The 27,839-nt window shown below is 36.7% G+C and overlaps 1 protein-coding gene across 8 annotated transcripts in view; it reads left to right on the forward strand.

The window, feature by feature from the left end:
• Window positions 1–644: 644 nt before the first annotated feature.
• Window positions 645–27,839, forward strand: part of Parp11 (poly(ADP-ribose) polymerase family member 11) — a 56,924-nt gene continuing 29,729 nt past the window's right edge. For 2 of the 8 annotated variants that reach the window (XM_048787674.1, XM_048787676.1), the window contains exons 1-2: window positions 725–863; window positions 13,895–14,078. Coding sequence is in view for 1 of the 8 variants with exons in the window: in XM_015500747.2 (XP_015356233.1) it covers window positions 672–863 (192 nt within the window). In the remaining 7 variants the exon portion in view is untranslated. Of the gene's footprint in view, window positions 864–13,894; window positions 14,079–27,839 lie in introns of all 8 variants that reach the window. The other 6 variants (XR_007342134.1, XM_015500747.2, XM_015500748.2 and 3 more) reach the window with 4 other exon arrangements.

The raw sequence follows: 27,839 nt of genomic DNA on the forward strand, positions 1-27,839 counted from the left end.
TATTTTCATTTTCTATAGGTAAATATTACTTCTTTGCCTTTCTCTTAGCTCTCTTTACCCAGTAACTAAAGTAGGAGTACATATTGTGCTCATAACTTCAACTTCCTGCAGGAGCTTTGAGACATTCTACCCTAGATAAGAATTACTCTCATAGAACCCTATACTTGCTATACTACTTATGAGCCATATTGTACCTTTTTGCTGCTTCTCTAGATTCCAAAATCCATGAAGGCAGTGACTGTGTATTGATCAGTGTCATTTGAGAACCTAGTAATGTCTATTAACTGTCACTTTTTAAACTTTAGTATATGCCAAACAGTGTGCTATCTATACTCATCTTCCAAATAGCCCCCGGTCAAGCTGTGATCAATTTTCAAGCCTGTGTGATTCCTGGCCACTACACTCACTAAAAGGTGCTCAATAAATATCGGTTTTACAGGAAAGAAACACAACCAGCCACAGCTCGGTGGAGGTGTAGCAGTGGAGATCTAGCGCTGGAGGACGATGGTTGGACTAGAAGTCTTTTAAACTCCTTCACAGGCCAGGTATTCCCAAGCCCCGCCCACGAAGACCCGCCCGTGGAAGCCCGGAAGGGAGCGACTGGGGCAGGGCTAGCTTCCGGGAGTGGGGCGGGGCCATCGCTGATTGGCTGGTTTCGGGCGGAAGTCGGGATGTTAGGTGGTCTGAAGACGCTAGCTTGTGACAGGGAGGGGGAGAAGGAAGGCCTGCGTAAACTGTGCCTCTCGGTCCCTACGCTCCCGGGGACCCTTGGAAAAATCACAACACCCCGGCCCCCGCAGCTAGCTCCTTCCCCCAGGCTCTCTCCGCTCGATTTCGCCACCGTTATGTGGGAAGCGAATCCAGTGAGTAGCCGGGCGGGACGGGGCGGACCCAGTGGGCGGGGTTGATGGGAGAGGGGCGGGAGGGGGTTCCCGGGAACTGCCCCCCTCACCCCAGTCAGGCTGGGTGTTTGAGTTCCGATGGCGCCAATGTCCCAGACTTTGTGGAGGGGCTTTTGCCATCTTCAGTCCCTGCCTTTTTTAGTGGTAGAGATAGCTCCGTGGGTTCTTCAACGCGTTTTTTGCTTTCTTTTTCGAGTTATTTATTTTACTTTCGTTGGTTTCTCCACCTTCCTTCCTTCACGGGTCTTTACTTTTTGAAACTTTGTATTTTGCTTTCTAATTGGAATTGCTGGTCGTGGAACCTGTTCTCCCTTTTCCTCAGGAGTACCTTTCAGCCCCACCCCACTAAAGCGAGGGAATTCAACCCCTATGGTTTGAACAGACCCAGGGAGAACAATCAGTACCCCTTTTCCCTTCTTGGTGGAAACCATTTAACACTCGAGGATCAACTGTTTTTTTCCTAAACTACTGGATTGTGAAGTTTTTAGATGTTTTCTTTCAATGGTTAGACCGATGATCTGGAACGTTTTCAACTGCAATTCTGTCTCCTTCCTTGCTTGACTCGGATATTTGCATTATTCCTGCATGTGTTTTGTCTACTTTGTTTTTATCCGTTTATTTTTTTAAGGTGCAGCCCTCAAGCAATGGGATCTGTTTGTCAAGAGTATTCCGTTCTTCTCTTGTTACCGTTGAAACCACCTAGTATTATGGCACCTATACACTTTACAACTTAGGAGTTGACAGGGAAAATAACAGAATCATATTTCAAGTTTCTGGACTCAATATGTGAAACTAAGCCATATGCTGAGATAACTGCCAAAATTTACTCTAAAACCCCTCAATATCGATACTTGAATTTTACTACAAATAGTACTCCTCTCTTCTTATTTCTGGAATGTATTTCCAGAGAAGTTAGCTTATCAATACATTCCTTTATGTTTTCATCCAGTAGAAACTAGTGTTTTGGTCAGGATTTGATAGTTGCCTGTTGTGGTTCCATCCCAATCCATCATATAAAAGTAGTCTTCATTGAAGTTTATTTTTTGATTCATACATATAATATTGTAATCAGGTCATATTAAAGGAAAATAATTGCTTGTATTTGACTTTAATAAAAATAATTTGGAATTATGAGAATATGTTCATATATACTTATATTCAGTTTCACCATTATCAATAATCTTCATTTTATATGTTATCTGCACATTTCTATATATGTGTGTGTATATTATAGACGTATTCGGTTTTTATGAGCAGTCTGTTTTGATTCTTCATAACAACAACTTTAGTCATCTTTATATTTGTCTTGCTCAAGGTTACATGTTCTAAATTCTTCACTGTATTGTAAGCTCCAGAGGAGCATGAATTTTTTTTATGCTTACTATAGTATCTTCATCTAGAGAATAGATGCTGGTGCTTAATAAATATTTGTGAATTCATAATAGTGATTGGATCAGTACTGTACTAGGATTCTTTGCTTTTTATGTTCATTTTCTTCCTGTATCACACATACATCAGAATTTACAGATCATTTGTTTGTGAGAATTATAAATGCATTTGTGAATGTTTCACATTTGGTTTGTAAAATTATGATCCTGTTTCTTTGTAAGAAATGTTCAGTTTTCTCTGAAATTACTTTGATGATTTTTTAAAAAAAAATTTCAGCAGAACAGGCTGACTTTTGTTTAATAGTAATGAACCTTCCATATTTTCTTCTTTTGAACTTTATGGCACCCTCATATAGCTTAATGCTTCTGTTTTTTATTACTTACCAATAATGTTTTTTGTGTGAGCATAGGAACACTGTGAACAAATGAAGTTTACTTTTATTAGCTTACATTTTTTAAAGATAAATATTCTACTGGGCTTTCTCTAGTAATTTGTTAATTTCTTTTAGTAGAAGGGGTTTCCGGATAGTCTAAATGTGTTCATGGAATAAAAATTAATGGTACCCTAAGTCATATACAACTGGGAAGATTTCAAAATGCCACTAAACAAAAACCATAGTGGATAAATGCAGATGACTTTTGCATTACAAGTCAATGTTAAGTCACTGTTTATCATTCTTTCCATTGAATGAAATAAATGCTGTTTTGTGAAGGAAGGCTATTGTTAACTGCTTTAATTGAAGAATTTTATTTAGTTTATTTCTGTATATTCTGGTAGCATCCATGACCTTAATATACCACCTATGGCCTGCAAATATACCTCCTGTTGCTCCTATTGCAAATATACTTACTTTGTGATATTGCATTCCACTCACAAGTATTCTGATAAAATATTACACTGACCCTGGCCATGTTCCTAATCAGAATCAGCCTCCCCTTCCCTGTGAAAAGTTTTCAGGAAATGGTTTGAGTGTGGAAAATCACCACTGACCTTTCAACATTTCCTTTGGCATGGTGGAGACCTAAAACAAGGGAACCAAGGAATAAAATAAATTTTATACCTGTCTTCAAATATAAAATTGTGAACTCAGATAATATTTGAAAACAAATATAAGGTCTTTGATGATGCCTTTCACTGACCAGGAACTGTGGGGTAAGCATAAAGTTCTTGCCAAGGTAGGTCAGATTGACAGAAGCAGGAGGCAGTTCTCATATGTGCTCTTGGCATTTCTCTACCCACCTGGGGGAGGGAGCCCATGACTAACATCTCCCAGTTTAGGAAAGTGGTGTAGTCTGTGGGATGAAGTTGGAGGGGTTGCCATCACAGTTTTGACTTTATGTACCCTGATTTTATCCTGCTTCTCACTTTCTCTTTTCTTCCTTGTCTTCTGTCTCTTTGCTGGGATTGGAATAAGTAGTTCCCTGGAATTAAACTAGATAGAAGTTAATTTTAGCTTTTTGTTATTACACTGATGAAGAGAATTATGAACTTACAAACATTTGTTCATGAGTATAAACTGTCAATTTCAAAAATAGTATCTTACTTCATAGAAAGTACTCTTCCAAAATTGTTTTTCATTTATTAACTCATTATTAGAATAATTTGATATGTTAGTTAAGAGAGAAGAAAATGGTTTTCCCAAGATCATGGAGCAAGTAAGCAGTGTGTCAATACCCAAGTCATCTTTACACTGCATTCTGACTCTGCTGGTAACAATGATAACATTTGTTTATAGTGTGATGCTTTTTCTGCAGAGCCAACATCTTCCCTGTTATTTTACATTCATGGCTGTTTCTCACCTACCATTCAATATCTTCTTTTTCTGTTAAACTGCTTGAAAAAATAATCTTACGCTTTTGTCATTCTTACCCATACCTCAGCTCTTTCAGTCTAACTTCTTCCCCTAATACTTGTCAAAAGGTCACCAAGAACTTTGAATCACCACATAAAACAGCAACTTACTTTTATCTTTTAGCAACTTTGATGCAATCACAGGTTTTCCTCAAAACTTTTCCTTTTTGGTGTCCTTGGAATTGTACTCCTTTGGGTTTCTTCTTTTTATGATTTGTCCTTGAATTATAATCCCCCCGTGGCTGCATGGCTTTCTGCCCCCGAAATGTCCTACCTTTTATCTTATTTTTTTTCAGCATATCATTTTTTGGTGAGCTTCAAGGCTTGAAAATATTACTATAATAAATATTCCTGCCAGGTGTTCATCTTTAGTCCTAAGTTCGTCTGAGCAAGGTGGTGGACAACTCTATTGGATGTCCTCTAATAGTACAAACTTAGGATGTATGAACCAAAATGACTCAGACATTAATTCATTTCACTCAGCAAATAATGTAAGTATCTAACACATGAGAAAGAAACACTATTTTAGATATTAGGGATGGGGGATATAAACATGGATCAAATCAGAACCTACTCCTGAGGGGGCTTGCAGTATAGTTTTGGGAGAGAAAGTGATATCTGGGTACTTCAAGCGTTCATTGAAATGATTTATATTTAAGTTAGCTCTTTAAATTATAGAAATGGTCTTATGGGAATATCAAAGGAAGCAAAATAACCAAAGCCTATTAAAGTAAAAGAGAATGGCAAGTACAGTTTGAATAAAGGAATGAAGTGGAGAAAGTACAGATCTCATGATTAATTTCTCAGTATGGGCATTATTAGAGAATGAAGATGGAAAGGTATGGGCAGTGGTAACTAACATGGAATTTTTCTTTTGAGTCTGGCAGTATATTATACAGAGATACTCACAGACTGAGTTGAGAACCGAGGTAGGATGTGTTCCTGGAAATAACAGTTCTTTAGGAAACATAGTATCTATGAAGATGTGTTCCTGACAGTGTAATTTATTACAGGACCAATCAACAATTCCTTTAATCATATCTTTGTTTTCTTGAAATTCTTTGTAACTGTTCTAACAGTGATTAGCTAAGCTTAAAGTATGACCTATATCTATCTGAGGCTCAAAACAAATTATTTTCTGGGAAATAGAAATCCTTTACCTGGGAGATAAGATGTTAATGACAAAGTAGCCACACAAGAGTGGACTTTTTGGGGTCTGGGGCAGTGCTAAGTAAGGTATGTCTTTACCTGAATCATCTAATACTTCTATTTTGAGGAAATTATTAAATTATTTTTTAGTGATGATACCAAGGTTCAAAGTTTGGTGAACTTTATGAATTTAAGGGATCCAGGTTTTAAACATAGAACTTTCCAGTTGTAGCATACATACTTCCTAGTCTAACAAAGGATATAAGATATGTGGTGAGTAGAAAAGGATCTTTGAGGATAATCACAGGGAGTCAGGGATTAAAAGAAAATTCTTAAACTTCAAGAAATACTTGGTTTTTGGCACAGGCAACCAGAAACTGAGATGTATTTTCACTGATATGAGAAAATTTAGAAAGGGGGAAGATGGGAGGATATCAAGAATTTGGTTTTGGGCCCATTAGGTTCAGTGTGCTCATATGATTTGGATATGGTCTAATTGTATCCACCAAAGGCACATGTGTTAAAGGCTTGGTCCCCAGGATGGCACTGTTGGGTCATTTAAGAGATGGGACCTAGTGAGAGGCCCTTACATCAGTGGGGCATAAGGAGTTCTTTTTTTTTTTTTTTTTTTAGTTATAAGGAGTTCTTATAACCCCTTAAGTTTCTGTAAGAAGGTAGTTATGAAAGGAGAAAGCATGGCCCATTTCATCCCCTTTGTTCCTAGTTTGGGATATATTCCTTGCTCTTGAGTGCTCCCTCCATTGCCATCTACCATCCACCATTGGTGAAGAGGCCCTCACCAGATCTGAACTGGTACTGGTGTCTTGCTCTTGAACCTTTAAAACTGTAAACTTTTTATAGGTTGAAGTATATTGTAACAGTGATGAAAAGCTGACGTATTTGTGCACCTCTGAAACATCAAGTATTGAAGTGAGGAAGGCAGTTGAATAGGTAGGTAAATGGAGAAGACTATAGACTATTGAAATTTAGGCCTCAGCTTTTATAGATAGCCTTTAAAATCATTAGAGTATATGAGATCTCTAGGAAGGTGTTTTTCAAATGTTCAGCACCCATGCAGACTACTAAATAATAAAGCAGTATTTAAAAAACGGACTTTTTTATTATCATTGAAAATGGCCATTTTTTTTGTAGCCCTTCATGAAGTAACTATGTCTAATTTGATTATAGGTAGCTTGAAATGTAGGTTAGACTCAGATGTTTTGATTTTTTTTACCCTATATTTCTACTAGATTAGGAAATCTCATTCCACAATTATAGATTATCACTATTTATAACCTGTGTTTCCTGGCTTTGAGATGTTTTGAACTATCAAGATCAAACAGAGCCTGAGAAGGTGAAGGATTTCTCCCTGAAGACGATTTCTAGTGCTCTGTCAGTTGCCAAACTGACACTTATAATGTTAAACAATAGGTATGAATGTTTTAACCAGGCTGAATATTTGGAAAATAGGAGCAAATGGATTCTTAAGTCATTTTTTGACTCCATCATTTTCTACAAAGTGTTTCCTCATGTTTTATTGTAACATTTGAATGTATTCTTTATATATTCACAATAATGTTACTAGCCTCAGTCCCCCATGAGTGAAGAAAACCATTAGATTTGGAGAAGGAATCAGACTGGAGCAGTGGAAACATTTGTACCATAGTTTGGTGACTTCGAAATCTGATCTCTTATTCTCAGCATTAAAAATTGGGGTGTTTTGACCCTGAAATAGTAGTTTCAGGTTATTTACAATTCTAAATCTATCTCCACTCTCCTCCATGTAAGCAAGTCTCTAAAAATCATAGGATGACTTTGTTGTTATTAATCAGCATTATGAAAAAATTTATCTGATTCCTCATTTCAAAAACTCATGTCAGCACTTTTGTTTTTGGCAGTTAGCAAATTCAAGTAGGAAGGAGAGTAATCTTGCAAACATTGCCATTTCTTTCCACATCTGAGAGTACAAACCATTGTCAAGATTTGATGATATTCAATTTCCATTATTTCCTTCAACGCTCACTTATAATCAGAAGGCATATTTTTGTCTCCTAACTGTTCCATATGTTTAAAGGATCTTTTAGTTATAGCAGCACATTTTCTTGCTATCTGTATATATAGCTCATGCTCTGTTAGTTTTGAATGTTAGACCTGTTTCAGCCTGTGTCACAGCTTATAAAAATGTTATTGTCTAAATGAAAACTGTCTTCCCTTATACTATGGATTTTCACTGATAAGCAGAACAAAAAGTCGTTGAGTACTTTTACCTTAATACATATTGTACATATGTCAAGGACTAATTCATATTTTCTCCACAAATAGTTGGTTCAATTATTAAACAGAATATACACGGAAACCCTCATGTGGTAGTAATTGCTCTCCATATCATTTGTCATTGACAGTATATGATATCCAACAGAATCATTTAGTAAAGAAATTTTTCCAGTTATTTCCCCCAGGCATAAAATTTGAATTTACAAGCTTCTCAGAAGTATCAAGATTTTATCTGTTTAAGCTGAGGAGGAGCCCTTTTATCTTGATAGGTTTTTTGTCCTTGCTAACAAAGCAAGTGGATTTTGTGCTTTGTGTGCAAAAGATGTGAAAGATAACTTGGTTTTATTCCCCCATATTTAGTGACTACTAGGTAATAAGAACCAACCAAAAAGATCAAACATAATAAAATTTTACAGTGAGTGATAGCTTTAAAAAAAGTAGATTTTCATGAAAGTCTTCATTAATTTTAAATTTTAACTGTGTGAAGTGTATATGAACAAATTTCTTTCATTACTTTCGTATCCAAAAATGCCCTTGAACTTTCTTATAATCCCTGAGAAATTATTAGCACATTATAGTTATACATAATATTAGATTTGTTTTGACAAAATCATACATGCATAGAATTTGATTTATTCCATTTCAGTCCCTGGTCCTCCTCTTTCCCCATAGTTTCCTTTCTGAGGACTCTGTTTTAAGAATGCCACAAAAGGAAAAAAAGGGGGCTAGTCCTCAGGAGCTCTAAATATTATAGGCTAAGTAGAAGTTAAGGAACGAAGGCTTTGAGAATTTGTGGACAAAGATATAACATAATCTGTAGAGTGTGCTGTCATGGACCAAGAGAAGAGTAATTTAGGACAGGGATTAAAATTATAAAATGTTACTGAGAGTTTAAGGTGGGGAGTGAAATTTTTGTATAGGATTTAATTTCATGAAGCTTATCACAAACTCTAACGAGAAAGTTGTTTTTGTTTGGTCAGTTTTTGTTTTGTTCATTTGTTTGTTTTAATTTTAATTTGGATTGAGAGAAGTTAGGCCAGAAGTTAGAAAAGTTAAATTGGAGTGGATGTGAGAGTGCATAGAAAGTGAAGAAATGAAGTGCAGTGTGTATGGACAAACAAGTGTTACAGTTACTAAGCCACTGAAGAAGATAAAATTGAATCCTAAACGTACCCAATCTGAAAGAAGGTAGCAAAACATTAAACAGGGAACAAAGAACAGGTGGTACCCAAACTAGCAAATAGCAAGATGATAAACTTAAACCTAACCGTATCAATAATTGTGCTGTAAGTAAATGCTCTGAGCACCCCAATTAAAAGACAGATTGGATTAACAATAAGATCTAAATATAAGTTTTCTGCAAGAAGCACATTTTGAGTGTAAATACACAAACAGGATAGAACTAAATAAAGATATAATGTTGACACTATTCAAGAAAAAGCTTCAGTGATATGAAAGTAGATTTCAGAGATAATATCATAAGATATTATTAGACAAAAAATATCATTTCCTGGGGCTGGGGTTTTGGCTCAGTGGTAGAGTGTGCGCCTAGCGCGTGTAAGGCCCTGGGTTCGATCCTAGCACCACATAAAAATAAATAAAATAAAGGTACTGTGTCCAACTCCAACTAAAAAATAAATATTAAAAAAGTAATTTCCTAATGATAAAGAGGTCAGTTAATCAATAACAATAACAAACATTTATATACCTAGTAATAGAACTTCAAATTATGTGACACAAAATTAATGGGGGCTGGGATTGTGGTTTAGTGGTAGAGTGTTTGACAGCAAAAAAATCCTCAGCACCACGTAAAAAACAAAAATAAATAAAGATATTGTGTTCAACTACAACTAAAAAGTAAATATATTAAAAAAACTAATGGAATGTTAATAGAGAAGAATCGCCCATTGTGGTAGACTTCAATAGTTCTTTCTCACTGACTGAAGGATTAAATAGATAGAAAATAATAAATGCTAGAGAAAACTGTAACAACACTATCAACTTGACCTAATTGACATTTGTAGAACATTCTGTCCTCCAAAGTTTGAATGTGTTTGTTTGTTTTACCAACTAAAAAATAGAACATTTAATAAGATAGATCATATTCAGGGCCATAAACCATGTCTCCAATAAAATGTGCTTTTAGACCAAAATTGAATTAAGCTAGGATTAATAACTGAAAGATACCTGTGAAATTTTCAAGTATTTGGTAAATAAATAACAGTTTAACCCAATGGGCCAAAGAACTAAAAAAGGGGAAATATTATGAAAACATAGCCTATGAAGTTTGTAAAATGCTGTGAAAACAGTTGAGAGGGAAATTTATAGCTAAAAGAAGAAATGTCACAAATCAAATGACCACAACTTCCTTTTGAAGGAACAAGAAAAAAACTCAAGAGCAAGGAACTGAAAGGTTAGAGTAGAAATCATCAAAACTGAAAACAGTAGTGAGAATTAATGAAATCAAAAGCTGGTTATTTGTGAGCATCAGTACTATTAATGAATTTCTAGACAGATATCAGGAGAAAAAGAAAACACAAATTACTATATTGAGAGTAAGAGAAGTCATATCTCACATACTCTAAAGACATTGAAAGAATAATAAGGATAATAATAAGGATACAACTTTATAGTCAATCAGTATGACAACTTGGATGAACTGGACACACTCCTATAAAGACGTGAACTACCAAAGCTTGTTTTAAGAAGTAGTTCACATTATTTAAAGAATTTCAATTTGTAGAAAAAAACCTACTTTCAAAGAAAACTCCAGGCCCGGGAAGTTTCACTGACTAATTCTACCAAGTTTTTAAGGAAGAAGTAATACTAACTCTATACATAGTTATGGAAAATTAAGGTGTAGGTAATATTTTGTAATGGAGTACAATATATCAAAACCAGCCAAAGAAAGCTACAAACACAAATGCAAAAATTCTAAGAAGAAATTTGGCAAAATGAATGTAACAGTATATAGAAGAATTAATACATCATGACCCAGATGTTGAAAAATGCAAGGTTGTTTTAATATTTGAACAACAATTGTGTAATCACCATATAAAATAAAATAAATGATTGTTTCAATACATGCAGAAAAAATATTTGACAGAATTTATTTATTTATTTATTTTGGTGCTATGGATTGAATCCAGACATACTCTATTAATAAGCTATATCTGCAGCTCTTTTTACTTTTTGTTTTGAGACAGGTGTCACTAGTTGCCCATACTGGCTTTGAACTTGCTATCCTCCTGCCTCAGCCTTCCCAGTAGCTGGGATAATAAGTGTGTGCCATTGGCAATTGGTCAGCAGTATGTGAAGTTTTTCATTGTAATGACTTGCACATCTTCTATTGAATTATACCTAAATATTCTGTTCTTTTGGTGTTTCAAGTAGAATTTAAATTTTTTTGAATATTCCTTGTTAATGTATGTGTATATAATTGAGACAGATACAGATGTATATAATTGAGACAGATCTTGTGTGTTGATGAACTTGTTTAATGGTTCTGTTTTTTAACTGTATTCCGAAGAAGTATCTACATAAAATTATGCCATCTGCCAAGAGATAGTTTTACTCTTTCCTTTCTTGATGCATTTTATTTCTTTTTCTTGGATAATTGCCATGGTTAGCACTTTCTTTTTTTTTTTTTTTTTTAAAGAGAGAGTGAAAGAGGGAGAGAGAGAGACAGAGAATTTTAATATTTATTTTTTAGTTATTGGCGGACACAACATCTTTGTTTTGTATGTGGTGCTGAGGATCGAACCCGGGCCGCACGCATGCCAGGCAAGCGCGCTACCGCTTGAGCCACATCCCCAGCCCCATGGTTAGCACTTTCAGTACAATGTTAAATAGAGGAGGTTGTTATGCTCGAATTCGGGACCCCCCAAAAGACCACCAGAGACCAAGATCGATGTAAACAGCAAAGAGGTGTTTATTGGGAGCTAGCTAGGTCCTCCGCACACACACACAGCAACTGGTGACACTGAGAGGCCCCCGAGCCCAGGGTTTGCAGCAGTTTTATACACTCTTTGGAGAAGGCAGGGACCCCCACATACATCATAGCATCTCTTAGCAAATCATCACACACCGCGGGAAAATCAAATAACAATTCTAAAACATGATTAGCACATTTACTGGCGGGAACAGGTTGGGTAGGGGTGATTGGCTACTACAAGAGGGGGATTCATTTGAACTGATTGGTTTAAGCCAAGAGGGGTGTTCCTGCTGAACTACATGGTTTCCCAACACCATAAACTACTGGGAGGGTCATCTGGCATCCAGATGACCTGTCTCATGCTGATTGGTGGCTGCTAGGGAGTTGCTATCTGTATAGCCTGACTGAGTCAGGGACACCTGGCACAGCAGATCTCTCCTGTTATTTGTCGATAAACAACTTAGCAGGGTGGGAATGTGCCTAGGAGTGCTCTGTGGGTCTTTTCAAGGACAAAGGTCATGTCCCTTCCTTGGACAGGCTTTGCTCTGAGGTAGAGGCTGGTTTTTCAGAGGTAAGAACAAACATTCTTGTTTCTACTTTTAGGGGAAATATATTGTTTTTCAGTAGCAAGCGTTAGCTCTGGATTTTTGTAAATGCTGTCTATCATGTTGGGGAAATTTCATTCTGTTTCTAGTTTGTTGATTATTTTCATTGGATTTTGTTGAATTATTTTTGTCTGCATTGAGATGATGTTAATTTTTTTTGTTCCATTAATATGCATATATCTTAGTCTGCTCAATGATCATAACAGAATACCATAGACTGGGGGCTTATCAACTTCAGAAATTTATTTCTTATAATTCTATAAGCTGTGAAATGAAAAATCAAATTTGTATATGCTGGGGACCTTTTATTCTGGTTCATACATGGTTGTCTTTTAGTGTCCTTATGTACCAGAAGGGACAGGGAGGGAAGTTCTCTCTGGGGTGTTTGTGTGTGTGTGTGTGTGTGTTGTTTTGTTTTGTACTGGCCACTCTATCACTTGCCTATATCCCCAGACCTTTTTATTTTTTATTTTAAGACAGGGTCTAAGTTGCCTATACTAGCTTTCAAATCTTCCTGCCTCAACCTCCCTAGTCACTGATATTACAAGCCTGTGTTTTGTATGGTTATTAATCCCATCCACGAGGGCTCTGCCCTCTTACTTAATCATTTCCTAAAGGCCTTACCTCCAAATATCATTGTGGTTAAAATTGGGATTAAAATTTGAAATTATAAATGTTTGGGGAGACATAGATATTCAGTCTATAGCATTCTGCCCCTCGCCTCCCCAAACTTCAAGTCACTCTTACATGCAAAATGCATTCTCTTCATCCCATTTACCCCCCAAAGTCTTAACTCATTCTATAAAGTTTAAAGTTTGACTTCTCATCTCAATATCTTCTAAATCAGATATGGGTGAGGGGTGAGACTCAAGGTGTGATTCTTGAGGCAAATTCTCCTCCAGTTAGTACTCTCTGAAACCAAATGTTATGTGTTGCCAAGTTGCAGTAGTATGATAGGATAGACATTCCCTTTATAGGTATAGGATAGGCATACCCATTCTAAAAGGGAGATAAAAGAAAGAAGAACGAGGTCTCTAGAAAGCTCAGAGATCTTAAGACTGATGAATAATTCTCTTTGGCTTGATGCTGTGCATTTTAGGCCCACTGAGCTTTGGTTAGTCCTGCCCTTGTGACTTTGGGGAGAGGCCATCTGATTTTAAAAGTAAGATGATGGTTTCCCTTGTGAAAGGAGGAAGCCAGCCCTGATCCTTGAATGACCTCCAGGGTCATTCTTTGCTAATTTTGAAGGATTGCACATATTTGAAGCTGAATACCTTTAGGGTTCCATCCTGTAAAGTCGGAGAAGACTAACAGCCCTTCCTTCATTCCTTCTTCCTCAGTTCAAACTGGCAATTTTCCTTTGTGGTGGCTTATTAAATCTGCTATGACACACACACCCATACTAATCTTTTCAAACGGACATTTGGCGACACACTTAATGTGGTCTTCTGAACAGGTTTTCTCAATTATTTTCTATGTGGATAGGTTAAGAATTTTCTAAATAACCAACAGCTCCCTTTTACTTAACAGTTCTTTCAGTTAGTGCAGGCTCTTTTGAGCATGCACCTCTAAACTCTAATAGCTTCTACCTGTTTCCCAGCATCAGAGTTGATTTTACATTTTTAGGTATTTGTTTCAGTAGCATCTCATTTCTGGTACCAATTTCTCTCTTAGCCATTTGAGCTGGTATAACCATAGACTGGGTGGTTTATAAATAACGATTTAGTGTTCACTGTTGTAGAGCTCTGGCATATTCAGTGTGTTGTGAAGACCTTTTTCCTGATTTATAGATGGCCATACATCCTTGTTACTGCTGTTGACCAGTGATGAGTCCTTGCTTCCCCAATGTTGAAGAATAACACCAGAGAAGCATGCCGAGGCAAGGTCAGAGTGGAAAGTAGAAGTTTATTAAAGGACAGCAGAAAAGACTTCTCCTGGAGGAAGAAGGGGACCCAAGAGATGGAATCCATGGAAGTGCGGTTGTTTTCCCTTTTTATAGTTCTTTCAGTGATGGGATGTAGGTGGGAAGGCCCGAGGGGTGGGACACAGGTGGGCCAAAGAAGTAATCTGGTCTGGAAGGACTTCTGAGTCAGCACCTTCAAGTTTGCTGGGGGCTGTTCATTAACACTTCTTTGGGATGGGCTCTGGCCTTGGGCTTTTGGGGGACTTCATTAACATTCCAAGAGTTGTTCAACGTTTCCTGTAATTCATTCTAAACATGGCCTCCATTTTGGATCTTACTTGATATTAGACCGATTTACCTAACTACACTGACTACCTAACTTTAAATCTGGCTTCATCCTCACCTGGTAAAAGGAACAAAGGGTACCCCAGAGTGTACTGATCCCATTCATGAGGATAAGCCCTTGTGACCTAATCACCTCTCAAAGGCCCCATCTAAATACCACCAATTGGGGCTAGGATCTTAGCATATGAATTCTGGGAAACACAACTTGTAGTAATATATTATTTATTTGTTTATTTATTTATGGGGGAAGGAGTAATGTAAACCAGCCTTGCCAATCTCATTTGTAATATATGTTCCAATTTATATGTTGCTGTGTTGCCAAAAGCTCAGTCCTTGCCTCTGTTGCCAATTTAATAATGAGGACATGATTTTGAGAAAAAGGAAAAGGTTTTATTGCTTTGCTAACAATAAACTCAAGTCCCAAAGGCTTTGTTCTGCCCTTCAGCAGGAACAGGGAGCTTTTAAAAAGGTGACTCAAAGGCTGTATTCCATGTATTCTCTGTCTGGAGTTGTAATTCACTTGTTAATTTGGGAGATAGTCATTTCTGAGATCCTCTGGTACTATCCCCAAAGTCTGGATTACTTTGTTCCTATGGTGAGTATGTACTGGGGACAAATAACTTTGCCTCTATCCCAAAGAAAGGCAATCCTGTTTCCCCTTAGGGAGTGAGTGGGAGAGATTAGGGAGGAGTAGGGAGAGAGAAAGAGAAAGAAATGTCTATTTTAAAAATAAGTTTCAGTGGCAGATCAACAAGGGTTATATTCGAAACATAAAGTGAACCACTGTTACAGCTGGATTCCTTTTGTTGAGGACCCTCTTGTCCCCAATATTCATAAGAGATAATAGTGTCTAGTTTTGTTGTATTGTGATGTCTTTTTCTGGTTTTGTGTCAGGGTGCTATCAACCTTATAGAGTGAGTTGAGAAGTGGTCCTTTCTGTACTGTTTTTTGGGAGACTTTATGAAGCATTTGTATTGATTTTTTAATGAAATATTTGACAGATTTTACCAGTAAAGCCATCTAGGACTAGACTTTTCATTTTCTTTATGTATTGTTTTTAGATATACATGATATAGAGGGTATTTTGACATATTATACATACATGGATAACTTATTAGGATTCCATTCTTCTTGTTGAACATGCTATGGAGTTACGTTGGTAGTGTATTCTTATATGCACATAGGAAAGTTATGTTCGGTTCATTCTACTCTTTCCTATTCCCATCTCCCTCCCTTCCCTTCATTCCCCCTTGTCTAATCCACTGAACCTCTATACTTCCCCTCCTTATCCTCCCTTGTTATAGGTTAGCATCCACATATCAGAGAGAACATTTGACCTTTGACAGTTCTTTGTGGAAAAATTTAAACAACTAATTTGATCTCTTTATTTTCTGTAAACCTATTCAAATTTTCTTTTATAAATGTTTCAATAGTAGTGTTCATCTACAAATTTGCTGTTTTATGTGAGTTATTGGCTTTATAATACAACTACTGTTAGTTGTTCATTGTATTCCTTTATATTCTTTTTATTTCTCTCCGATCATTAGTAATTTCCTCTCTTTTTGTTCCTTATTTGAGTCTTCTTTTTTGTTTCTGTCCAGTCTAGCCAAAGTATCATATTTTTTCAAATAAAGAAACTTTGGGATTTGTTGATTTTTCTATTTTCTACTCTCTATTTTTTTCTCCTAACTCTAAAACTTACCATTTCTTCCTTTGGATTTAGTTTGCTCATCTTTTTCTAGTTTAATGTAGACTGTTGTTAGGTTGTTGATTTGAAATTTTTCTTTCTTAGTATAGTCCTTTACAACTATGAATTTCCTTCTAAGCACTGTTTAGCTGCATACTATCAGCATGTTGTATTTTGATTTTCATTCATCTGAACATATTTTAAAATTTCCCTGGTAATTAATTATTTTGCCTTTTAGTTATTTACAGTGTGTCATTTAATTTCATATATTTGTGAATTTCCCCAATTTCTTTTTAAAATATTTTTTATTGATTTTTCTAATATGTGACAGCAGAATGCATTACAATTCATATTACACATATAGAGCACATTTTTTATATCTCTGCTTGTATATAAAGTATATTCACACCATTCGTGTCTTCATACATGTACATAAGGTAATAATGTCCATCTCATTCCACCCCTTGCCTCCTCCCTTCTCTACCCTCCCCTTTGCCCTATCTAGAATTCCTCTAATCTTCCCATGTTCCCCCTCCCAGCACCACTGTGAATCAGCTTCCTTATATCAGAGAAAACATTTGGCATTTGGTTTTTGAGAATTGACTAATTTCACTTAGCATTATATTCTCCAGCTCCACCCATTTACCTGCAAATGTCATGATTTTATTCTCTTTTATTGCTGAGTGATATTCCATTGTGAATGTATACCACATTTTCTTTATCCGTTCATCTACTGATGGGCATCTAGGTTGGTCCCACAGTGTAGCTATTGTGAATTGTGCTGCTGTAAACATTGATGTGGCTGTGTCCCTGTAGTATGCTCTTTTTAAGTCCTTTGGATACAGACTGAGGAGAGGGATAGCTGGGTCAAATGGTGGTTTCAGTCCCAATTTTCCAAGGAATCTCCATACTGCTTTCTGTATTGGCGGCACCAATTTGCAGTCCCACCAGCAATGTGTACCTGTTCCCCATGTCCTCGCCAGCACTTGTTTATTTTCATAATAGCTGCCATTCTGACAGGAGTGAGATGAAATCTTAGAGTAGTTTTGATTTGCATTTCTCTAATTGCTAGAGATGATGAACATTTTTTTCATGTATTTGTTGATTGATTATGTATCATCTTCTGAGAAGTGTCTGTTTAGTTCCTTGGCCCATTTATTAATTGAGTTGTTTTTTCGGTGCTTAGCTTTTTGAGTTCTTTATATACCCTAGAGATTAGTGCTCTATCTGATGTGTGAGGGGTAAAAATTTGCTCTCAAGATGTAGGCTCTCTATTCACCTCACTGATTGTTTCTTTTGCTGAGAAGAAACGTTTTAGTTTGAATCTATCCAATTTAATAATCTTGATTTTAATTCTTGTGCTATAGGAGTCTTATTAAGGAAGTAGAGGCCTAACTCTATATGATGGAGATTCGGACCTAGTTTTTCTTCTATTAGACATAGGGTCTCTGGTTTAATTCCTAGGTCCTTGATCCACTTTGAGTTGAGTTTTGTGCATGGTGAGAGATAGGGGTTTAATTTCATTTTGTTGGATATGGATTTCCAGTTTTCCCAGCATCATTTGTTAAAGAAGCTATCTTTTCTCCAATGTATGTTTTTGGTGCCTTTGTCTAATATAACTGTAATTGTATGGGTTAGTCTCTGTGTCCTCTATTCTGTACCATTGGTCTACCAGTCTATTTTGATGCCAATACCATGCTACTTTTGTTACTCTTGCTATGTAGTATAGTTTAAGGTCGGTATAGTGATGCCACCTGCTTTACTCTTCCTGTTAAGTATTGCTTTAGTTATTCTGGATCTCTTATTTTTCCAGATGAATTTCATGATTGCTTTTTCTATTTCTCTGAGGAATGCCATTGGGATTTTGATCGGAATTGCATTAAATCTGTATAATGCTTTTGGTAGTATGGTCATTTTGACAATATTAATTCTTCCTATCCAAGAGCAGGATCGATCTTTCCATCTTCTAAGGTCTTCTTTGATTTCTTTATTTAGCGTCCTGTAGTTTTTGTTGTATAGATCGTTCACCTCTTTCAAGAGTTAAGTTGATTCCAAAGTATTTTTGTTGTTGTTGTTGTTGTTGTGGCTATTGTAAATGGGGTGTTTTCCTCATTTCCCTTTCAGAGGATTTGTCACCGATATACAGAAATGTCTTTTATTTCTGTGTGTTGATTTTGTATCCTGCTACTTTGCTAAATTCATTTACTAATTCTAGAAGTTTTCTGGTGGAACTTTTAGGTATAGAATCATATCATCAGCAAATAGTGCTAGTTTAAGTTCTTCTTTTCATATGCGTATCCCTTTAATTTATTTCATCTGTCTAATTGCTCTGGCTAGTGTTTTAAGAACTATGTTAAATAGAAGTGGTGAAAGCAGGACATTGCTGTCTTGTTCCAGTTTTCAGAGGGAATGCCTTAAAGTTTTCTTCATTTAGAATGATGTTGACCCAGGGCTTAGTGTAGATAGCCTTCGCAATGTTGAGATATGTTCCTACTATCCCTAGTTTTTCTAGTGTTTTGAACATGAAGAGGTGCTGTATTTTGTCAAGTGCTTTTTCTGTGTCTATTGAGATGATCATATGATTCTTATCTTTAAGTCTGTATTGCTGTGATGAATTACATTTATTGATTTCTGTATGTTGAACCAACCTAGCATCCCTGGGATGAATCCCACTTGATCACCGTGGTGCAGGATCTTTTTGATATGTTTTTGTATTTGATTTGCCAGAATTTTATTGAGAATTTTTGCATGTATGTTCATTAGAGACATTGGTCTGAAGTTTTCTTTCTTTGATGTGTCTTTGCCTGATTTTTGAATCAGGATGAAATTGGCCTCATAGACTAGGAAGTGCTGCCTCTTTTTCTATTTCCTGAAATAAAACTGAAGAGTATTGGTATTAGTTCTTCTTTAAAGGTCTTGTAGAATTCAGCTGTGTATCCATCTGGTCCTGGGCCTTTCTTGGTTGGTAAGCTTCTGATGGCATCTTCTATTTCATTGCTAGATATTGGTCTGTTTAAATTGTGTATATCATCCTGATTCAATTTGGGCAAATCATATGACTTAAGAAAATTGTCGATGCCTTCAATATCTTCTGTTTTATCGGAGTACAAGTTTTCATAATAATTTCTAATTATCTTCTGTATTTCTGGAGTGTCTGTTGTGATATTTCCTTTTTTTTAATCACCTATCTTAGTAATTGGATTTTTCTCTCTCCTTTTCTTCATTACTGTAACTAAGGGTTTGTCAATTTTATTCATTTTTTCAAAGAAGCAACTTTTTGTTTTATCAATTTTTTCAGTTGTCTCTCTGTTTCATTTTCATTGGTTACAGCTCTGATTTTAATTATTTCCTGTCTTCTGCTATTGGTGTTGGTTTGTTCTTCTTTTTCTAGGGCTTTGAGATGTACTGTTAGGTCATATATTTGTTGATTTTTTCGTCTTTTAAGGAATGAACTCCATGCAATGAACTTTCCTCTTAGTACTGCCTTCATAGTGTCCCAGAGATTTCTATATGTTGTATCTGTGTTCTCATTCATCTCTAAGAATCCTTTAATCTCCTTGATGTCTTTTGCAACCCATTGTTCATTCATAGCATATTGTTTGGTCTCCAGGTGTTGGAGTAATTTTTATTTTTATTTTGTCATTGATTTCTTTTTTTTTTTTTACTTATTTATTTAATTTTTGTGTGGGGCAGAACATCAAATTCAGTGCCTCACACTTGCTAGCCGAGTGCTCTTCCTCTGAGCCACAACCCCAGCTCCAAGTATTTTTAAATTTACCTTTGACCCTCTGATTTTTGGAATAAAGAATTATTTTGTCATTGATTTCTAATTTCATTCCATTATGATTTGATAAAATGCAGGGTAATATCTCTACTTTTTGTATTTGCTAAGCATTGCTTTGTGGCATATTATATGGTCTATTTTAGAGAATGATCCATGTGCTGCTGAGAAGAAAGTGTATTCACTTGATGAAGGCTGAAATATTCTATGTATGTGAGTTAAGTCAAAGTTGTTGATTGTATTATTGAGATCTATAGTTTCTTTATTCAACTTTTGTTTGGAAGATCTATCCTCTGGTGAGAGAGGTGTGTTAATGTCACCCAAGATTATTGTGTTGTGGTCAATTTAACTCTTGAACTTGAGAAGAATTTGTTTTATGAACACAGTTGCTCCATTGTTTGGGGCATATATATTTATAATTGTTATGTCTTGTTGGTGTATTGTTCCTTTGAGCAGTATGAAGTGATCTCCTTTATCCCTTTTGATTAACTTTGGCTTGAAGTCTACTTTATTTGATATGAGGATGGAAACCTCTGTTTGCTTCCGTAGTCGATGTGAGTGGTATGCTTTTTCTCAATCTTTCCTCTCAGTCTGTGTGTGTGTTTTCCTATCAGATGAGTCTCCTGGAGGCAGCATATTGTTGGGTCTTTTTTTTAAATCCAATCTGCTATCCTATATCTTTTGATTGGTGAGTTTAGGCCATTAATATTCAGGGTTATTATTGAGACATGATCTGTATTCCTAGCCATATTCCTTTATTTTTGCTATTTAACTTGACTTATTTTCTTCTTTGATTAGTTTTTCCTTTAGGGTATTATCTCCCTTTGTTGGTTTTCATTATTGTTTTTTGTTTCCTCTTCATGGAATATTTTTCCAAGGATATTTTGTAATGCTGGTTTTCTAGCTGTAAATTCTTTTAACTTTTGTTTATCATGGAAGGTTTTTTTTTTTTCATCATCAAATGTGAAGCTATTTTTGCTGGATACAAGATTCTTGGTTGGCATCCATTTTCTTTCAGAGCTTGATATATGTTGTTCCAGGATCTTCTCACTTTCAGGGTCTGGGTTGAAAAATCTGCCATTATACTAATTGTTTTTCCCCCTATATGTAATTTGATTCCTTTCTCTCATGGCTTTTAATATTTGCCGCGTCCGGCCAAGGGAGCCGAGTCCGTCGAGGGACGGCGAGGTTAAAAGACACACAGGACACCAAGGTTCTTCATCCAGGAGTCAATACTCTTTATTGCTAACACACTTTTTTTATACCCCAAGCAGCAGAAGTGGAAAACTACCCAAAAGCAGGAGGGAGGGGGGAGAAATTTAGTTTCAACATCTATTATTGTCAGGTACCGAAACCTCCCTTAACAATAAGTCCATCAGACCAGAAAAGGTCAAGGCATTCCCGTGGGATACATATGTCTCAGACGGACAAGCAGGAACAGAAAAACCGAAAGTTCGCCATGGCCTTGTGAGCTGGCCACACTGGCATGCAAAACAAACTAGTGGAGGTAGGGCTCCAGGGGCCAGGGTGGACCTGCTGCCAACAAATATTCTCTCCTTATTCTGTATGTTGAATATTTTCATTATAATGTGCCTTGGTGTGGATCTGTTGTGATTTTGTACATTCAGCATCCTGTAGGCTTCTTGAATTTGGTTTTCCAATTCATTCTTCATGTTTGGAAATTTTTCTGATATTATTTAATTGAATAGATTGTTCATTCCTTTGGTTTGGACCTCTATGCCTTTCTCTATCCCAATAACTCTTAAATTTGGTCTTTTTAATGCTATCCCATATTTCTTGAATGTTCTGCTCATGGTTTCTTCACTGTGTGGTCTACATTCTTTTCAAGATTGTGAATTTTATCTTCATTGTCTGATGTCTTATCTTCCAAGTGTTCTACTCTGTTGGTGATGCTTTCAGTTGAACTTTTTAATTTGATTTATTGTTTCTTTCATTTCATGGATTTCTGTTTTTGTTTTTGTTTTTAACCTCTATCTCCCTGTTGAGGTGATCTTTTGCTTCTTGTATTTGTTTATGTAGCTCTTTGTCAAAATTATCTTTTGCTGCCTGAGAGTGACAGAGGACCTCTATACAGCTATTTCGCACAGAAATCACTAGTGCTGTGCCCCCTCATAGAGCTCTGGGCCTCAGCATTCCAGAAGTAATCCCAGCTCCTGACACCCACTCCTTAAGTTCCTCTTATATCTTCCTTCAGTTCACAGAACATTTTAATCATGGACATCCTGAACTCCTCTGTTATTTCTTCTGCTGTGGTTGCCATGGATTCTAATAATGTGGTATCTTGATTTGTTTGGGGCACTTTCTTCCCTTGTCTTTTCATGTTGCTTGTATGTCTTCCCTTCTAGCTCTGTGGGTCTGGGGTATTATTGTTTTTACCCTGTAGGTTTGTAGTGCTCCTATAGGATTCCAAAACCTCTCCTTTGTGGGAAAGGAAATGTTAACAGATCAACAGTATAACACCTATGAACAAATCATTGCTATTAAAACATTTATGGTTTGGTCCCAATGTACAGAAATGTTGGATTCAATTATTATCTACAACATAATCAGTAGGCTTTTAAAAAGGTTTACACTTTCTAATTGTGTACAATGAATGGGGGGGTGGTGAGGCATATGCTGAGGAGGTAGGATGTGAGGATATAGAGTTAATATAACTTAGGAAGTGTGAAAGAGAAATCTAATGAAGAAGGTTAGTAGCAGGAGAATAGACAAGAAGTAGTTTGGGTAGACAAGTAGGTGGGAAGACTGTAGAGTGCATAAAACAAACACGCATATGTATTCAGAAAAATAAAGGAAGTTAAAATAGTAAAAATTGGAAGGGAAAAGAAAAATAAAAGAAGAGGAAAAAATAGAGCATATACAATACCTCTATATTTTATTATTAAGATGTCCCAGTCTTCAACATCCTAATTCATGCAGAGTTCTTGGTTTCACATATGTTGGGGATGTGAGGGCAGGAGGATAGAGAGAGAGAAGGAAAAAAAAATTCTTGAAGGACAAAACTAGGATTGTTGCTAATTTTAGAGATCCATATCTTTTCTGCTTCCCTTCTCATCCAGTAGGTGGAGTTGTCTGTTGTTAGCTGGTGTCTCTGCCCTCAGGATGGTGAAGGTAACTGGGGTGGGAAGGCTAGTCCTGGTGCAAGGTGCCTGGAAGTGAGGAGTAGCACCCGCCAGTTCTTGCAAGGAGAATGCACCTCAAGGGTCTCTTTTAGGGTCTGCTAATAGGACTTGAGCACCTGGTCCTATCTCCCTATCTTGCCTGAAGATTTCCTGGTTCCTGGTCTCTCTGTTAGTCTCCAAACTTTTGCCCCATTTCCCTCTCCCTTAGCAGTTCCCAATTGAGGGGACCTCTCTCCCCAGGGCTACATATCCTGGTCGCACTGTGCACCTGTCCCACTAAGAGCTGTTTTGTGTTGGGAAGCTGCTCTTGCTGGATTACCACCACTGGTTGAGGGGGGGTGTTAGAGACCAGGTAGGTACCTGGCCAGCTGAAGTACCAATTTGGGAGCTGCCCCCACCAAATATGTCAAGGAAGGTGAGCCAAGATGGAGGCAGTCTGCTCCCAGAACCGTGGTGTTGGGTAGGGTGGGGGAAGCTGGTTGATGGTGTTGTGCTGAGGATAGGTAATAGCTGAGTGACCTGTGTGGAAGTGGAGCAACGCTGAGAGTTCTGCAGCAGTGCTGATAAATGATCCTGCTAATATACTGGTGAGCCCTGTGTTGGCTAGAACTTCAGGAGTTGGGTGTCAGGAGCCAGGAGTACTGCTGGAATGCAGAGGTCCAGAGCCCTGTTCCAGGGGCACAGCGCTGGTGATTTATGCGTGAGAGCAGCTATATAGGGGTCCTCTGTCACTCTCAGAGATGCAGAATTCCTACTAGGTGAGATCCGGGTCATGAAGTGACACAGAATGCTGCTTTCCCTCTGGCCCATCATCTTAGATTCCTCCCAGTTTATTTTTGTTATCAATTTGTAATTGAATTCCATTTGGTTAGAAAACATTTTATATGATTTAATTCCTTTTAAATATATTAACACTTATTTTTTGGCATAGTGTATGTTTTAACATGGAGAATGTTCCATGTGCACTGAATAAGAATTTGTATTCTGCCATGTGTATTGCCGAAAGCTCAGTCCTTGGCTGCAATGCCAATCTAATAACAAGGATATGGTTTTGAGGAAAAGGAAAAAGAAGGTTTATTGCTTTGCTGGCAAAGGAGAAACACAGGGGACTCCTGTTCCAAAGGCTGTGATCCTGCCCATCAGCAGGAATACAGGGCTTTTATAGAGGTGATTCAGAGAAAATGAGATTAAGGAGGAGAGATTAGGAGGGAGAAGATCAGGAAAAAGAAGATCAGACAAGATCAAAGAAAAGGTTAGGGAAAAGAAGATCAGGAAGGAGAAGATTAGGAAAATATCAGGAAGGAGAAGATCTTTCAGAAGAAGGTTGGGAAAAAGAAAAAAAAAAAACATAGTTTCAAAGCCACAAGGGATGTAGTCAGAGCATCAAGTGAATCCCTGTTACAGTGCCCCACTGTCAATTTCTAGTTTCCATTTCTATGGAAAGTTGGTGATGACATCTCTAAGCTAGTACTTGCCGAGAGGGGGTGAAATTTAGGGAAGTAACCCCAAATCCCTATTCTCTATCGGGTAGGGCATGGACAGTTAAGGGCATTCAGTATTAGAGCAGTCCAGAGGCCCATAGTGGAAGATGGCAGGTGACTGAACAAAGCATAAGAGCATGGCTTATGTTAACACAACAATAAATGCAGCAAAGCATTACTTTTTTGTAAAAAATTAACACAAAACAATTGTATTTCAGCTAGTCTCTGAAAACCATGAGGACAGTAACTTACAATCTTATCAGTTAAAAACAAATCAAGTTCATCAATGTAGGAGGTTAGGAAGATTTGTATGTCTATAAAATCAGACTCAAATTAACTCAGGACAAATTTGCATCTCTTGTGATTTTGTGTGTGTGTGTGTGTGTGTGTATGTGTATATATTATATATATATTTGATATTTGTATATTGTATATATTATATGTATAATATATATATGATGGACCTTTATTTATTTATATGTGGTACTGAGAATCAAACCCAGTGCTTCACACATGCCAGGCAAGTGTGCTACTGCTGAGCCCCAGCCCCAGCCCTGTGATCATTATTTTAGGCACTCTGACACAAGAACCCTTCCTTTATAGCCTCCAGCCTTACTTACTTTTGATAGGGCTGACACAAATGTACATCTTAAGTTAAATTAAAAACAATCATTGTTTTTCCTTTTAAATGCCCATGTAGGCTGTGCTTAGTCTGTACTCTCCTGCCAGGTATCTAAAACGAAGTTGGTCAAAACTGACCTGTTCCTATCTATTCTTAAGAGTCAGCTGAGATTCCTCAGAGATCACTCTTGGGGACATGTGCAAAGCCTCCTGGCTCCTTTAGCTTTCTTTTACAGTGGTGCCACTTGCCAGGATGGGTTGGGGTCTGACTGACCATATGAGGCCTCTCTTGGAAGCATCGGGGACATTTCTGTCTCCAGTGACCCTCCTCTTTGTAGAATGTGCACTGGTTGGCTTCCTGTTCTCAAGGATCCTTTTGATCTCCTTGATGAGACTTATTAGAGTTGCAGGGCCCAGAGTAGAGTCCCTTCTTTCTCTGCATCCTGGCTGAACTTAGAGGGCAAGGGCCAAAGTGTTGGCTGCTTTTTTCTTGGCCTTTTTACATTCTTGACTTTGCTCTCCAAGTTTTTGGTTTTAAACAGCCAGCAGGCCAGTTTCACCAGTTTTAAAGAGGGACTAAGAAGTTATAACTTAAATCTATAATTTTACAGATATCCCTTTTGTTTAATTAGGATTAGTATTACTACTGGAAATCAGCATTTAATACTATCTGTATATATAATTATATAATAGGTAATGGCTTATTATCTCAAAATAACCGAGGTTTTTGTTTTTTTTTTCCCAAGAAGCAGTCCCTCCCAAAACAGTAACAGGCAACAATTGTAAAATTTACAAGGAACATGCAAAGTTTAATTAGCAGAGCAAAAACATATTCAGTTTGTGTAATCTGGAACCTTTACTTATGTTATATATTATATTCCCTGTTTGAGATCACAGTAATCCTTACAACAAAAATGAATCTTTTGAACACAACTTTAAATGAGCTGAAGTCTGGCCTATTTTGAAGCCATACTAATAAGGAATAAGGGGGAAACAGAGCCTTATCTCAGGTAAGGCAGGGCTCTTCACAAATAAGCAATACAACATTACATCTGATATAAAGAAAGGCTAAGAGAGCTTTTAACTTTCTTTTAATGGAAAGAGTGGCAGAATGCTTCCATGTTTTACAATGTCACCTTTAAATAGATCACACTCTCCTTAATACCTTCCAAAATACATTCAAATTCCATTTTCAGTGTGAAGAGTAACACAAAATTGTATGTATAACTTATTGACAACAGGTTACTTTATTCAGTTATAAGACATCACATACATGAATAAATACCAATCAAATTTGTTATTTGCATACAAACCCAAGACTTCTGCTACACCTAATTTTAGTTTGGAGAACACCAACTTGGCAAAGTGCTCTCTGAAGTTTTACATTTAACTAAGTTTAACTTCTAAAGTACAATTTAGAATTCATAGTGTATGGTAATGACAATCACAGGTCTGTAAGGGTTAACCAAAATCAAAGGATAACTTTAAATATCTTATACATTTAGGAAACAATGTTAATGATCAGAAATTGACTTAGTCAAAGCAAACAGATGTAAGACAGGTCTTCAATGACAGAGTGGCCCTTTTACTTCAGATAAAATATATAAAAGAGAGCACTTATTGGTTATCTTACTTTTAAACTTACATAAACTTTTATTTTATAAGCTTTTACATAATACTTAGACAAGGGTTAGTGAGATGGAGTTCTCAGATGCATACATATACCTAGTCAAGTATATTTAGGGTGTCAACCGTATTGTTATAACCTAAGTAACAGTTGATTTTTAACCAGTTACAAAGTAGTCATTTATGACTTTAAAACAGGTACAAACCCAATTCCTTTAAGACTTGGTTTCTCCAAGTTATAAAACCTATTAGGTACAAGAAAATTATCTCAATAGATAAGAGCAGATCAATGTTTTAGATGTTGCTTCATATCAATACATTAAAGTCAAGTAACTTTGTGCTAATTATAGCCAATTTAATCACAAACACAAACTTTTTGAGATTTACCTTCTACAAACCTTCTGCAACATATTTAGACATTCACAACTTTATATCCTTAGTTTTGTCCTTTTTCATCTTGGAATTTAGCCCAAAAATATTACTTCACCAGACAAAATACTTTCTCATCTAGAAACATTTCTTCTAATTTTCCATACTAAAATATATTTCCATGCCTATAACTTTCTTTTATCTTTTCTAGTTTTGGACCCTTTCTTAAATTTATATTCTGAAATAGACCTTTTAAATGTTATCTATGCATTTAATTTACACAGCAGATTTTATCCCAGGAGAGGGTTGGATAATCCAGCATATGCAAACACACACACACACACACACACACACACACACACAAACAAGAAAACAAAAAAACAAAACAAAACAAAAAAACCAACTGTGCCTTAATCTTTTTTCTCCCAGGTTGCATTCCAGGGGTTGGAGCATAGGATATTTTTGAGCCTGATCTGTCTCCATTATCATTATCACAATGCCATCAACTTTAAGTGAGTTCCTCACTGTCACTTGTACCCAGAGGCTTCTTTTGGGCCCTTTTCTTATACTAAGCATACTGGTATGCAGTGGAGGAGGCCCATTCCATCCTTTTCTTTAGGTTTCCTTGAGATCCCTTTGCAGAAGCTGCCTACAAAACAAAGGTTGGCCTTAGTTTCTGTCTTGTATTTTTTCTGGGTGCAGTTATTTATTCTGCCAGTTTCCCCAGGCGTTTAGTTTGATGGGATACTGTTATAGCAAGAATTGCTTTGCCCCAGTGA

This window comes from Marmota marmota, unplaced genomic scaffold (assembly GCF_001458135.2).
Source record: "Marmota marmota marmota unplaced genomic scaffold, marMar, whole genome shotgun sequence".
Classification (NCBI taxonomy): Eukaryota; Metazoa; Chordata; class Mammalia; order Rodentia; family Sciuridae; genus Marmota; species Marmota marmota.